This window comes from Canis aureus, chromosome 6 (assembly GCF_053574225.1).
Source record: "Canis aureus isolate CA01 chromosome 6, VMU_Caureus_v.1.0, whole genome shotgun sequence".
Classification (NCBI taxonomy): Eukaryota; Metazoa; Chordata; class Mammalia; order Carnivora; family Canidae; genus Canis; species Canis aureus.
This window is the reverse complement of record NC_135616.1, coordinates 78,923,155-78,937,386: the sequence shown is the minus strand read 5'-3', so window position 1 is coordinate 78,937,386 and position 14,232 is coordinate 78,923,155. Positions and strand designations below refer to the sequence as shown.

General features: G+C 61.0%; 1 protein-coding gene across 6 annotated transcripts in view; it reads left to right on the top strand.

Moving 5' to 3' along the window:
- The window catches only part of KIF21B (kinesin family member 21B), a 46,158-nt gene that overhangs the window by 18,992 nt on the left and 12,934 nt on the right, over positions 1–14,232 (top strand). For 5 of the 6 annotated variants that reach the window (XR_013382466.1, XR_013382464.1, XM_077902427.1 and 2 more), the window contains exons 9-27: positions 232–421; positions 1,979–2,042; positions 2,122–2,340; positions 2,656–2,737; positions 3,147–3,264; positions 4,050–4,241; positions 6,092–6,291; positions 8,023–8,130; positions 8,525–8,593; positions 8,960–9,192; positions 9,557–9,704; positions 9,948–10,142; positions 10,231–10,332; positions 10,557–10,722; positions 10,924–10,975; positions 11,166–11,223; positions 11,989–12,194; positions 12,273–12,347; positions 14,002–14,112. Coding sequence is in view for 3 of the 6 variants with exons in the window: in XM_077902427.1 (XP_077758553.1) it covers positions 232–421; positions 1,979–2,042; positions 2,122–2,340; positions 2,656–2,737; positions 3,147–3,264; positions 4,050–4,241; positions 6,092–6,291; positions 8,023–8,130; positions 8,525–8,593; positions 8,960–9,192; positions 9,557–9,704; positions 9,948–10,142; positions 10,231–10,332; positions 10,557–10,722; positions 10,924–10,975; positions 11,166–11,223; positions 11,989–12,194; positions 12,273–12,347; positions 14,002–14,112 (2,588 nt within the window). In the remaining 3 variants the exon portion in view is untranslated. The remainder of the gene's footprint in view (positions 1–231; positions 422–1,978; positions 2,043–2,121; positions 2,341–2,655; positions 2,738–3,146; positions 3,265–4,049; positions 4,242–6,091; positions 6,292–8,022; positions 8,131–8,524; positions 8,594–8,959; positions 9,193–9,556; positions 9,705–9,947; positions 10,143–10,230; positions 10,333–10,556; positions 10,723–10,923; positions 10,976–11,165; positions 11,224–11,988; positions 12,195–12,272; positions 12,348–14,001; positions 14,113–14,232) is intronic. The other variant, XR_013382467.1, reaches the window with a different exon arrangement.

The window sequence follows — 14,232 nt, the reverse complement described above, 5'->3', positions numbered from 1 at the left end:
ATGAAGGTGGGTGGTGGGAAGGTAGGGGAAGGTAGGGTTGGGGGAGGCTTGGAATGGCTGGTCATAAAACTTGGACTTTGGGTTGTCAGGGAGAGCCCTGGGAGACAGGTGCCGTGTTCTAGAAGTCGTGGAGTCGGGGGGAGACCGGCGGTGCTGCTAGGTGCATCGTTAACCCCCACACACACCGTGAGCTCTGGCACCTGACTGCCCCCTGCCCGCCCCTCCTCCCAGGGCAAGAGGGTGATCGGGGAGGATGGTGCCGAGGGCTACAGCGACCTGTTCCGGGAGAATGCCATGCTGCAGAAGGAGAACGGGGCGCTGCGCCTGCGGGTGAAGGCCATGCAGGAGGCCATTGACGCCATCAACAACCGCGTCACTCATCTCATGAGCCAGGAAGCCAACCTGCTCCTGGCCAAGGCCGGTGAGTCGGGGTGCACCGGGCCAGCTGGGGACCCCCCGCCGCCCCATACCCACCCTAGGATATTAGGCAAGCTGGGTGGGCCAGCCAATCAGTTCACAGGTCAATGCATTTATGAATTTTTTCCAATTGATTTTTTTTTTAAGATTTATTTATTTTGGGGTGGGGGGTACGGCAGAGCGAGAGGAAGAAAGAGAATCTGAAGCAGACTCCCCACTAAGCCTGAGGTCATGACCTGAGCCAGAATCAGGGGTCAGATGCTTAACTGACTGAGCCACCCAGGTGCCCCCCCAATTGATTTTAAACATTTTTTTATGACCACAAGCAATAAATGATGCATCCTCCTTGCTTAATGTGCACGCATACCATAAAGGTTAAAGAGCCCTCTCGCTAAACTCTCTGCTCCACGTCCTCCATACTGAGAAGTAGCCCCGTGCACATTTCCCACACCTTTGTCGGTACCTTTGCTCCAAGTGTGAGTGCGTGAATGTGTGTTCATATGTACGTACGCACACGTGTGTGAGTACATGCTGCCCTTTGTTTTTCTGCGTATGAGATGATACGTATTGTCCTATGACTTCCCACTGTCACTTGGCATTATGCCTTGGAGGTCCTTCCATCATGAAAACGTAGAAATCTACTCCATTCTTGCAAACTGCAGAGGGTTCCCTCGGTGACGACGGTGAACACGGCTCCCAGCCCTCCCTGGCTGGGCTTTGTTGTCTCCGATATCCTGCTGTCACCGCCAGTGCTTACGTATACCTGTCACATGGACGAATGTTTGCTTGATGTAGATTCCTTTCAGGGAAAGGCCCATGTGTGCTCCCCTCTTTGTTTTATTTTTAAGATTTTTTATTTATTTATTTATTTATTTATTTATTTATTCATTCATTCATTCATTCATGATAGACGTGGAGAGAGAGAGAGAGAGAGAGAGAGGCAGAGACACAGGAGGAGGGAGAAGCAGGCTCCATTCAAGGAGCCGGACGCGGGACTCGATCCCGGGACTCCAGGATCGCACCCTGGGCCAAAGGCAGGCGCTAAACCACTGAGCCACCCAGGGATCCCCATCCCCTCTTTTTTTTATTAAAATAATTTATTTGGGACAGGCCGGGGGGCTCAGTGGGTTAGCACTGCCTTCGGCCCAGGGCCTGATCCTGGGGACCCGGGATTGAGTCCCACGTCGGGCTCCCTGCAGGGAGCCTGCTTCTCCTCTGCCTGTGTCTCTGCCTCTCATGAATAAACAAACAAATAAAATCTTTAAAAAAATAAAATAAAATAATTTATTTACTTATTTGAGAGAGAGAGAGGATGTGTACAAGACAGGGGAGGGAAGGGGAGAAGCAGGCTCCCCGCTGAGCAGGGAGCCGGATGTGGGGCTCCAGCCCAGGCCCTGAGGTCACGACCTGAGCCCAAGGCGGCCGCTTCCCAACTGAGCCCCCCAGGCACCCCCATGTGCTCCCCTCTGGGAGGCCGTGGTACGAGACCACCAGTTCCGAGCCGCAGAGCTTAGCGTCCCTGAGCCTCCGTGTTGTCCTCTCCGCCGCCTTCCCTCTCCAGGTGATGGCAACGAAGCCATTGGCGCTCTGATCCAGAACTACATCCGGGAGATCGAGGAGCTGCGGTGAGTGAGCCCCCGGCTGGGCGCGTGCGGGGCCTGGGGGGCCGAGGGCCGTCCCCCCAACACTGGCTCCCCCGTGCAGGACGAAGCTCCTGGAGAGCGAGGCCATGAATGAGTCCCTGCGCCGCAGCCTGTCCCGGGCCTCGGCGCGGAGCCCCTACTCCCTGGGCGCGTCTCCGGCTGCCGCGGCCTTCGGGGGCAGCCCGGCCAGCTCCATGGAGGACGCCTCGGACGTGATCCGCCGGGCCAAGCAGGACCTGGAGCGGCTCAAGAAGAAGGAGGTCAGGCAGCGGAGAAAGAGGTGAGCGAGTGCGCCCAGGGCCGGGTGGGGGTCCCAGCAGCGCGCCGCCTCCCGCGCTGGGCGGCGCTGCCCGGGGCCACTTGGGGGCCACTTGGGAGCGCACCGAGCGCCTCCGCTCAGCCTCCTGGGCGGGAGCCAGCCACCTTCAACGCTGCGCCTTCCCCCAGGGAGGGACGGGCTGACCCAGGGCTAAGGGATGGGCGTGGAGAGGACCAGAGGATTCTCTGCGCAGTCCCCGGCCCCCTCCTCCGTCGAGCCCCACCGCCCCCTGCCTCGCGCTCCAGGCTGACCTGGCCTACCCTTCCCCCTGGGCAGCCCCGAGAAGGAGGCCTTCAAAAAGAGGGCGAAACTGCAACAGGAAAACAGTGAGGAGACGGACGAGAACGAGGCTGAGGAGGTGAGGACCGCGCCTGTGCCCTCCCCTCGGGGGCAGAGCAGGGCCAGAGCAGGGGCAGAGCAGGGGCACGGCTGGGTCTGCCTCCGGTTGAGTGGTCCCCGGGCTCCCCGTAGGGCCGACGGGGGGAGGCGGCTGCGGCGATCTCCCCTGTTTCCCACTTCATCCCGAATGGGCGAGGCTGGGGGGGGGGGCTGTCCCTGAGGGGCCCTGCCCAGGCTGTCGGGGCAGCAGGCGGCACTCTTTCGGGACTGGGGGTGGGCGCAAGGGGCGCCGACCGCGGTCTGCCCCACTCCCCGCCCGCTTGACACCCTGAGGCCCAGTCCAGACGCCCTCCACTTCTGGGCTCTCCCCCGAGGCCAGGCCCAGGCTGAGCGAGGCCCACCCACCCCTAATGCTGCTTGGTGCCCAGGAGGAGGAGGAGCGAGACGAGAGTGGCTGTGAGGAGGAGGAGGGGCGTGAGGACGAAGACGAGGACTCGGGCAGTGAGGAGAGCCTGGTGGACTCGGACTCGGACCCTGACGAGAAGGGTGCGTGTGCCAGGCTGGGGCGGGGGGGCGGGGGGGTGACACGCCCAGCGACAGGTGCTCAGGGCGGGCTTTCGTTTCGCACAAGGCTCAGAGAGACTCTGCAGACCCTCCAGGTAGAAGGCGCTGAGCCAGGTGCCCGTGGGCGAGGGTGAATGTGCACATCCAGGGCCTGGAACTCCAGACCTGACCCCTGCACGAATCACAGTAGCAGCGATAGGGGTGGGGGCGCTCGTTATCCGCTAGGCGCTGCTGAGCTGTCCTCCACACGGCCTGGGGCCTCCAGGTCTCCCCACGACCCTGTGCAGAGGTGCCCAGAGCTCCCCCAAGCTCAGGGAAGTCTAGGGACTTTCCCCAGCGTGGCCGATGCAGAGCCAGGCCTTGAATGCAGGTCTGGCCGGAGCCGACACCCACTCCTCCAAATGGGGACACCTGCCGTCAGGGCGGAGGGTCAGTGTGCCCTGCTGCCATTGCTGCCTCGCCGCCCTCCTCACCCGGCCTGGGTCCTGTGCCATCTAGGACACGTAGACGTTGGCCTCTGTGGCTCTGGTGCGGTGGGGCTGCTGGGGTACCCAGAACCCCCTTCCCTGTCTTGCATTTCTAACGTGTCCCCCTGCCTGGCAGCCCTTACCTACCCTGGGATGTACCATTTCCCGCAGCCTCTGGTCACTGACCGGTCACGGCTCACCGCAGGGAAGCCCCCAGCAGCCCCACCCTGCCCTGAGCCTGTGGCCCTGGACTAAGCCTGTCTCTGCGCCCCCCACCCCCACCGCCACCCCCACCCCCAGAGGTGAACTTCCAGGCAGACCTGGCCGACCTGACGTGCGAGATCGAGATCAAGCAGAAGCTGATTGATGAGCTGGAGAACAGCCAGCGGCGGCTGCAGACTCTCAAACACCAGTATGAGGAGAAGCTGATCCTGCTGCAGAACAAGATCCGAGACACGCAGCTGGAGCGCGACCGGGTGCTGCAGAACCTCAGTGAGCTCCCCCCCACCCCCACCCTCACCTTCCCCCGAGGCCCCTCCGGGGAGGCCCCTCCTGCAGGCCCTGCCCAGCAGCTAGCACCTTTGGGACCTACCCCAGGCTTCTGGGCACGGGCTGGGGCCCTTTGACCCACTGTCAACGAGGCCTTGTGTCTAAGTCTACTTCTACACCAAATCTTACATTTATTATTCACGTTATTTCATCAGAGCCCTTTATTTCCTTAGGCACATGGGCACCACCCTCCGCAGCTTTTGATTTTTTCCTGCATTCAGTCCCTTGAGCATTTTCCTGCATTTTCCTTGAAACCCATTTACAACCTGACTTGTCACATTCTATCGTCTTCACACTGCTCTGAGCACACGCGTTCGAGGACCGATTCGATCCTTCGCTTACTCAGCAGACATTTGTTGACTCCATCTCACAGAGCGGACGTTATCGTAGGTGCTCGAGGAGGTGGGGGAGCAAATCCCTGCCTCCTTCTGGTGGGGAGAGATGGACATAAGTAAGATACATAAGCAGAATCTGTAATGTGCCCAATGGTGATAAGTAGCATGAAAAGAAAAAAACAGAACAGGGAAGGAGGACAGGGCATGGTGGGGAGAGGATTGGAGTTTATTTATTTAAAGATTTTATTTATTTATTCATGAGAGACACACACAGAGAGAGGCAGAGACACAGGCAGAGGGAGAAGCAGGCTCCACACAGGGAGCCCGATGTGGGACTCGATCCCGGGACCCCAGGATCATGCCCCGGGCTGAAGGCCGCGCTAAACCGCCGAGCCATCCAGGCTGCCCAGGTGATGTAGGTTTTAAAAGCACATGGGGAGCATTGGGGGCTGCTGGGGGAACGAAAGTGGTGGCTTGAGGCCGGTTAGGAACCTGTCAGTAGAGATCCTGGTGAATCATTAGGAAAAAGAATTTAAAAGAAAAGAACAGGGCAACCCCAGGTGGCCCAGTGGTTTGGCGCCGCCTTCGGCCCAGGGTGTGATCCAGGGGCCCGGGGATCGAGTCCCACGTCGGCTCCCTGCAGGGAGCCTGCTTCTCTCTCTGCCTGTGTCTCTGCCTCTCTCTCAGTCTGTCATGAATAAATGAATAAAATCTTAAAAAAAAGAAAGAAAGAAAGAAAACAACAGATCCTAGTGAACGAGGATAAGACTGGAGGTGGTGGGGAGTTGTCCCCGTTCTGGAACACTTTGAAGGTAGAGACAAAAGTTTTTATCGATGGGGTGGAGGATACAAGGGGAGCCGAGGATGTCTCTAGACTTCAAGGTTCTGGAAGGGTGGTGGTGACGTCTGCAGAGATGGGGAAGCCTGCTGGGCTGAGGGCGGCGACAGAGATTGGGAGTCTGGTTTTGTGCCTGTTAAGCCGGAAATGTCTGCTACGCGTCTCCATGGAGACACCTGTTGGCATTTCGGGCAGCAAAGGTCAAGGACAGAGAACAGTGTATTGCTTCTGCTCTGGCGCGCCTCACTGCCTTCTTACTAGCTCTTTCCTCCCCCCACCACCCCACCCCCGGCCTGGTCCTTTCCTCCTCCAGTCATGGATCAGAACCGAGCCAGCAGGAGTGACCCACGGGACCCTCGTAGGAAGCTGGTGCCTGGGGGGCCCAGAGACCTTGAGATAAAAACACCCCGTCTAGGTCCACTAGGATGTCGGAGCAGGGAGCTCGGCATCTTCCACTCTGCCACTCATTGCATAATAAGAAACGGGCACGCAGAGGGCTGTGACTTGCCCCAAGGCCTGCAGTGACACTAGAAGCCAGGCGCCTGCTTCCCACCACCCCCCCTCTGAGCCGGAGCGTCTGGGGGTGCTCAGGGCTGACAGGCACCTGTTGCCGCCCGCAGGCACCATGGAGTGCTACACGGAGGAGAAGGCCAACAAGATCAAGGCGGATTACGAGAAGCGCTTGCGGGAGATGAATCGGGACCTGCAGAAGCTGCAGGCTGCGCAGAAGGAGCACGCGAGGCTGCTCAAAAACCAGTCCCGCTACGAGAGGGAGCTGAAGAAGTTGCAGGCCGAGGTGGCCGAGATGAAGAAGGCCAAGGTAGGGGCCAAGGGCGGCCGTGCGATGTCCTCTTAGAACCCACTCACCGTGTTAAAAAATAATCATCACAGCGAGCAAGGACGGTCTTCTTGACACACAGCCGCGTGGTGTGACTCAGCCTGTCCTGGGCCCGGACGTTGTGCTCTGAGCCGGGGCCTGGTCTGGGGGAAGCCAGCTGAGGAGCTCCAGGGCCGCTCTCACCCCCGCGCTCTGTGGTGGGACCCCGGGTAGCTATGGGGCCCGGTGGGGGCAGCCTTTGCCTAGGCAGTGATACCCGCAGTTAGCACCATAGGGATGCTCACTGCGCCGGGCTCTAGGCTGGTTGCCTAACGTGCGTGAGCGTAGCAGGTCCTGTTCGTCTCCCTGCTTTGTGCATGGGAACGTGAGGCACACAAAGTTGGGCGGATGGCCCCCCCCATCCAGGGGGACACCACTCCTCCCCGGGAGCCTCTGACCCCTGGCCCCAGCCTGGCCCCAGCCTGGCCCCAGCAGGTACCACGTCTCAGGTTCGCCCGCAGCTTCTAGCAGGCCGCGGTTCTCGGCTCAGGCTTGGGCGGCTGCGCTCGTTGCCAGGCCTTTGGGAAAACACGCATTCGGGACCCTGAAGACCCGGCAGCGGCAAGCCCTCCTCTTCTCTGTAGACTCACCCCTGCAGAGCCTGTGCTCGGAGAGAGGAGCCCTCCCCACCAGCCCCCGACCCTCTTAGAGCCTCCCTCCCTCCCAGGCTGCATCGTCTCAAGACTGTCCTCAGGGCAGCGCAGGCTGGTGACATTCCTGGTCGCGTCTGAGGCCCAGTGGCCGGGGAAGGACCGACCTCCGCGTGACTCTCATTTCCCTGTCACTTGGGAAGTGTCTGAGGCCCTGCTGCGTACGTTGCACTGTCACGCTCTGGGCACCAGGACGTGGCCGGAGGAGGGGCAGACACAGGGCCCCGGGTGCGCGGCTGTCTGTCGGGTTGGGTGTCTCCGGCCACGCTGCTGGTGTTTCTGTGCACCTGCCACAGCTCTGCCCACCCCAGCTTCCGGGCTCTCCACGCTTCACCACTGGCTTTGCTCTGGGCCAGCCAGCTGGCATCTTAGGGCTATAGTAAGAGCTAGATTTGGGGGCAAAATGACCTGGGCCAAAATTCTGACCGTTCACCAACCAGCTTTGTGACTCTCAAGTCGTTTGTCTCCCGGAGGTTCCTTTCCTTGTTTATAAAACGAGAACAGCCGTGCCTCCCCACCCATGACTGTCACAAGAGCGCTGCCTGGCGTAGAGCAAGTTCTCGATACGCGGTGGTGGCTTACACCGTTGTCCCGTGAGCCTGGCCCTGGAATGTGGCTTTGACCGTCCCCTCAGCCCTGCCTGGCGCTCAGCTGTCCGCTCAGCTGTCCGTGGCAGAGAAAAGCGCTCCACCCAGGCAGGATAACCTGCCTCCCGCGAACCCGGGCTGGTCCTCGAATGGCCACACCCAGGACAGGACGGTGGCTCTGGGAAAGGGCCACCAGGGGCCGTGATGTGCGCGAGCGAGCTGCAGGGTTTACCAAGTGGTCACACCTGCTCAGCCGGGCCAGCAGCGAGGCCCCCCTTCCCCATCCGGGTGCCCAGGTCGGTGGGGTGCAGCTCAAGTCCCGCGCAGGAGTAGGGGCAGACCCTGAACCCCACGCCAGTGCTGCTCCACGTCCTCCCAGCCAGGCCCTCCCCGGCGGTGTGGGCCCCGCCTCACCCCCACCACCCCGCCCCTCCCAGGTGGCCCTGATGAAGCAGATGCGTGAGGAGCAGCAGCGACGGCGGCTGGTGGAGACCAAGAGGAACCGGGAGATTGCTCAGCTCAAGAAGGAACAGCGGCGACAGGAGGTGAGGGGCAGCCCTGACGGGCCCTGGGTCCCACGACCATAGCGGTGACAGTCACACTTGCAGCAGGGCCCGGAAGGGCACAACACGGCAGGCCTCCAGTCCACCCCCTCTAGTGTTGGGCCGGGGGGCCCTCGAGCCCCAGAGAGGCAGGACCTCGCCCAGGTCACAGGTAGCCAGAGCCACGCGTGGCGTGGACAAGAGGCTGAGGGCACGCCCTGCACCCCGACCTCCGGGAAAGGGACCCAGACTCAGGCTCCCATCTTATCAATAAGTTTTGGCTGCTCAAGCGAGAATCAGCCCCAAAGCCAGGCTCTCGCCTCCAGAGCTGGGCGGACCAGGCCATGGGGCCTAAGGGGCCTAAACGTGGACCCCCACCCCCTTCTCTCACCCGCAGTTCCAGATCCGAGCCTTGGAGTCCCAGAAACGGCAGCAGGAAATGGTCCTGAGGAGGAAGACCCAGGAGGTGATGAGACCCTGCGCCGTCCTGAGTTCCCCTGGGGCCGGGAGGGAGCAAGTCCCGCCGGTGGCTCTGGCTGTCCCTGCTCTCTGCACGCAGCGGAGCAGAGCGTGCGTGAGGCCTGTTGCAGGGCCGAGGCCTGGGCCAGGCTGCAGGCTCCTGTCCCAGAGGCCTGAGATCTTAATTAAGAAGGTGGAGGAAGTGTCTTGTGTTCGTTTCACATCAAACAGGGAACCCCTGACTCTTGCCCAGGCCCAAGCTCGGGCCAGGACGGAGCAGCCCCTGTGCTCGCCCTATCTTGGCACCCCCCAACTGGGGCCCTTTCATGGGTTCCAGGCACCCTGCTCACTGGGTTCCTCTCCTTGGGCCTAGGTCTCAGCGCTGAGGCGCCTGGCCAAGCCCATGTCCGAGCGGGTGGCCGGGCGAACGGGACGGAAGCCACCCATGCTGGACTCCGGGGCCGAGGTGTCGGCCAGTACCACCTCCTCTGAGGCCGAATCAGGGGCCCGCTCTGTCTCCAGCATCGTGCGCCAGTGGAACCGCAAAATCAACCACTTCCTGGGGGACCACCCTGCGCCTGCTGTCAACGGCACCCGTCCTGCCAGGTGAGGCCGGTGTGGGCAGAAGGCGTGGGGCCCTGGCGGCGGGACCGGGGAGAGGCGAGTGCAGGGCAAGTGTGGTCCTGTGAAGGGTCCCCGTGGCCATCAGCTCCGGGGTTGGGGACAGGTGCGAGGGTGGAGGGTGGTCCTAACCAGGTGGGCAGGGGCGATGAGGGACACAGGGAATGGGGACTGAAGAGAACACTTATCGTGATGAAAAACGTTAATAAAATGATTTTTAAAATGCGTTTCCCCCAAAAGAACGTGTTTTATTAACAGTGTTTAGTTACAAAATACATACGGAAAACCTGAAAAGAACGTTTACAAAAGGGAGTGCTCCCAACCAATTCCCTTTGCCTCTGTCTCCCAGAAAGAAGTTCCAGAAGAAGGGGGCGAGCCAGAGCTTCAGTAAGGCTGCAAGGCTCAAGTGGCAGTCCCTGGAGCGGAGGATCATTGACATCGTCATGCAGAGGATGACCATCGTCAACCTAGAGGCTGACATGGAGCGGCTCATCAAGGTGGGCCTGGCCGCGAGGAGCCCAGGGCTCCCGCCTGCGCCTCCGTCCCATCTCCACTCGGCCGGTTCTCTGGCCCTCCTGCCTTCTCTGGCTCCTCAGACCGCCTCATCTACTTTCCACCCGGCTCCTCGTGTCCGTTCTGGAATCCCGAGGCGTGGTGGTGAGGGGGGGGACCCGGCCCGAGGGGAGCCGTGGGCAGGGCTGGGCAGCCACCTGAGGCCTCTCCCTCACCCTCCCCTGCAGAAAAGGGAGGAGCTGTTCCTCCTGCAGGAGGCGCTGCGGAGGAAGCGGGAGCGGCTGCAGGCCGAGAGCCCGGAGGAGGAGAAGGGGCTGCAGGAGCTGGCAGAGGAGATCGAGGTGCTGGCGGCCAACATAGACTATATCAACGACAGCATCACCGACTGCCAGGCCACCATCGTGCAGCTGGAGGAGACCAAGGTGCCCAGCGGGCCTGGCCTGGGCGGAGGCAGGAGAGATGCGGGCCGGGGGCAGCCTCAGTGACAGGGTCTCTGCCTCTCCGTCCTAGGAGGAGCTGGACTCCACGGACACATCAGTGGTCATCAGCTCCTGCTCCCTGGCCGAAGCCCGCCTCCTGCTGGACAACTTCCTCAAGGCATCCATCGACAAGGTGGGCCAGCTGCTCACCTCCGGCGAGGGGTGGGGGGGGCAGGGGTGCAGTCCCAGGCTCACAGGCGCCTCCATCCTCTGCCACCCTGGGGTGGGTGCGAGGGTGATGTACAGGAGGGCCCCCCCTCTGTAGTGTCTTGGGCGCAGGATGTGGAGGCTGGTGATGAGGGTGCCTACAGTCCCAGGCTGGGGAGGGTAACCCCAGGCCTGGCTCCCTGCCCTCAGGGGCTACAAGTGGCACAGAAGGAGGCCCAGATCCGGCTGCTGGAGGGGCGGCTGAGGCAGACAGACATAGCGGGTTCCTCCCAGAACCACCTGCTCCTGGATGCCCTGCGAGAGAAGGCGGAGGCACACCCTGAGCTGCAGGCCCTCATCTACAACGTGCAGCAGGGTATGGCGCCTGTGGCCTATGCCTCGGAGCTCCTGGCTCCTCCCAGGCTTCCCAGCTCCCACCCTAGGGGGACCCTCACCTCCCCAGGACCCCCTCAGAGCCCCCATCCAGTCCCCGTGGGTGAGATGTGGGAGGGAGGCCGTCCCCTCTCCCTTCGCTCTGTTGGACCCTCTCAACCCTCCTCCCTCCTGCCTCCCACAGAGAATGGCTATGCCAGCACCGATGAGGAGATCTCCGAGTTCTCCGAGGGGAGGTGAGTGTCCAAGTCGAGAGCGAGAGGTCAGCTTACAGCATGAACCTGGGGCCAGGGCCCGGCGGGGGGGGAGCATGGGGTTCCAGAGCTAAGCCTAGGTTTGGGGGCTCTGTGGAACCCACGAGTGTAAGGCTCGAGGAGCCAGGGCCCAGGCTCTCAGCATCCTGAACTCCCTCTGCTTCTTCTTTAGCTTCTCCCAGTCCTTCACCATGAAAGGTTCCACCAGCCACGACGACTTCAAGCTCAAGGTGAGCACCACGGGAAGGCAGACCGCAGGGCCGCAGTGGGGCCAGACTCCCCATAGGCTGGTGTCTGCCGTCCTGGGCCTCTGCCCTCCCCGCCCTCCCCACTCCCCAGCCCCGACCCAGTATCTCCTCCAGCTAGGATGGAGCTGCCCTGGTTGGAATTGGGAGGTACCCACATGTATATCCAGTTATCACCCATTGTTCTTGAGGTGGGGAGAAGGTGGGAGAAATGGCTGGAGTCACTGCCTGGTGATGGGACCAGAGCCAGAGGCCCTGCTTTCAAAAATCTCCCCATCCCCCACCTAAGACTTTGCCTCACGTGCCGAGTCCACGAGTAAGTCCAGGCCTCGAGGCATGCAGATTATTGACTCAACAGTATGGGAATCAGCAGTGGGGTAGTTCACCCCCCAGATGATCGGTTAGTCGTCTGAACCAAGATCAGGATTTATGAAACAGGGAACGGGTGGGGGGCTGCATGCTGGGAACAGCGGGCTGTGCATAGTTTTTGGACAAACCGACCGGTGGTGACCAGCAAAAAGGTCAATCTGGGCATTCTGTGTTTGCAGAGTCTGGATAAGGGTAGTAAAACCCTCTTAGCTGCTTTGGCTTCTCCAGAAGCCCTGAGAGATGCCTCTGGGTGCTCTCCGCCTGGGTCTTCCGTCGGTGGTTCTACCGTAGGCCAAGAGGCGTCACTTCCTTCGTTACAATTCCCCTGGCTTCCCCTTTATGTCCGGGCAGGTTGGTTCACCCCAGTCCTTCCATTCCCAGGGTGAGCCCAAGCTGTCTGCCCAAATGAAGGCCGTGTCGGCCGAGTGCCTGGGTCCCCCGCTGGATATCTCCACCAAGAACATCACCAAGTCCCTGGCCTCCCTTGTTGAGATCAAAGAAGACGGAGTGGGCTTCTCCGTCCGAGACCCCTACTACCGGGACAAGGTCTCGCGTACCATCAGCCTGCCCACGAGGGGCAGTACCTTGTAAGGAGGAGGGATCCAGGTGTGGGGGAGGGCGGGCAGGGCCTTAGGTCTGGGCCTCACTGGAGCCTTCTGTTCTAGCCCCCGGCAGTCTCGAGGCACGGAGACATCCCCTCTGACCCGAAGGAAGTCGTATGACCGAGGGCAGCCCATTAGGTGAGAGCACGTTTCAGAGTTTCGGCGACTCGTTTCGTTCTGGGGTGCAGGGATCTCTGGGACGCTCTACCCTGTAGGTCATCGTGCGTACTGTAATCTGGGCCAGTCTCACTAGGGTCATTCCGCTTCCCCGCAGTGGCCCCTTCCCCATCCTGTCGGGTGTGGGCTCGGGAGGCAATCTCCGTAAGCGTCTTGAACTGGACGGCTCAGCCTGCTGCCAGACGCCCTTGGCTGACGGGGGCTCAACGCTGGTGGCTTTGTAGTGGCTTAAACTAGCCCTCGTACCGATGTGCTTCAGCTCCTCTTTGTGACCGTGGCTCCTTGGGAGGCCTCGGCCCTTTCTAAGTTCTTGCCGTGTAAGAGGAGTGTAGATGTTTAAAGAAATACCAGGAGATGGTTGCGGAATGGCGGACAAACCTCTAATTGGTCAGCCGCCCGTAGGACGGGGGCCCGCAGAGCGTCTACAGCTCACCAGATGCCTCCAGGGTCATCAGGTCTGTACACTTAATTTTCAGAGAGGTTCGATGGCTTTCTCCAGGTCACACAACTAAGTAGTAGAAGAGCCGGGGCTCAGGATGACCTCTTGTATCCCGACCTGGTAGGAGACAGGAGGACTTGCTCCAGCTCCCAGCCCCAAAAGCCCAAAGCCTGGGCAGATGCCCGGGCCAGTGCCTCGTGGTGGGGGCCTTTGGTGGGGAGGCGTTGTGTGGATGTCTGTATACTTGGGGCCTCACAGACCGTCTTTTCACCCGCCAACTGAGAGAACACACCTGAGCTGCAGTCTGAGGGACTTAGGTCGCACTCATGAAGACTCATCAAAGGAAGGGGGGATTTAGGCCAAACCTAATGACAGCTTCCCAAAGAGAGGGGTGGTGCGCCCCTGGAGCGGGCCGGCGCCGTGACGCCTCCGGCTCTTCCCTCGTGATGCGGTCAGTCCTCATGTTCGCGGTACCTGCCTTCTATCAAGTCGCTGTGAACACTGAGCGAGCAGATACGAACCACTGCTCCCGGGTTGGTACGGAGTTAGGTTCCTGGGGGCTTTTCACGAGCCCGTCAACACAGAACTGTCTTTTGTGCGTGTTTCTGTCTCGAGACTGCTCGGTTAATATGTACCGTGGACTCACGAACACTGAACTCCCAGCCACCAGCACGGTAGCTCACACCTGAATGAAGCTTTTCTGACCCACGTATTTTCTCCATAAGACGCATCACAGCCTTCACGTGCTTACACGCGTGCCAGGCGGCCCTGCAGCGCTAGGCTTTGGGGGCGTTTTAAACAGCGAATCACCAACGAAAAGCACAAAGATGCAAAAAACGTGGCCCTAAATAGACCACAGGAAGGCCGCTTGCTGACAGCTGGAGAGCAGGAAGGCAGAGATTCGCCTCATTTGACCTCCGCTGGGAGATTGTGCATTTGGGGACTCGAATTTTCCGCTGTTCCGCTCAGTGTCGGGGAGTGACCCCCAAAGCCCTGTGAGAGTTAATTTGGGATTACTGATAGGCTGTCTCGAGCAGGTGAATGAATTCCCAGGTGTGGCATCCGGCTCCTCGTGGCTGCCCGGCCCTCCCCGCCCTGCAGGCCCTCCCACCCGGGTGGGAGCCTGCGGGCAGCGGCGGCGCTCCCTGACGGATGCTGCTCTGTCCCGCTCACCAGGTCCACCGACGGGTTCACGCCCCCTTCATCCCCTCCTACCCGGCCCCGCAACGACCGCAACGTCTTCTCTCGTCTCACCAGTAATCAGAGCCAGGGGTCAGCACTGGACAAGTAAGAGCCAGGGTGGGCCGGGCGGGGGGGTTGCTGACGAGGTGGGCTGCTCCTGGGGCAGCCGGCGCCCCGAACCACGCCGTCCAGCCTCTCTGAGGGACGAGGCTCTGGAGCGCCTCT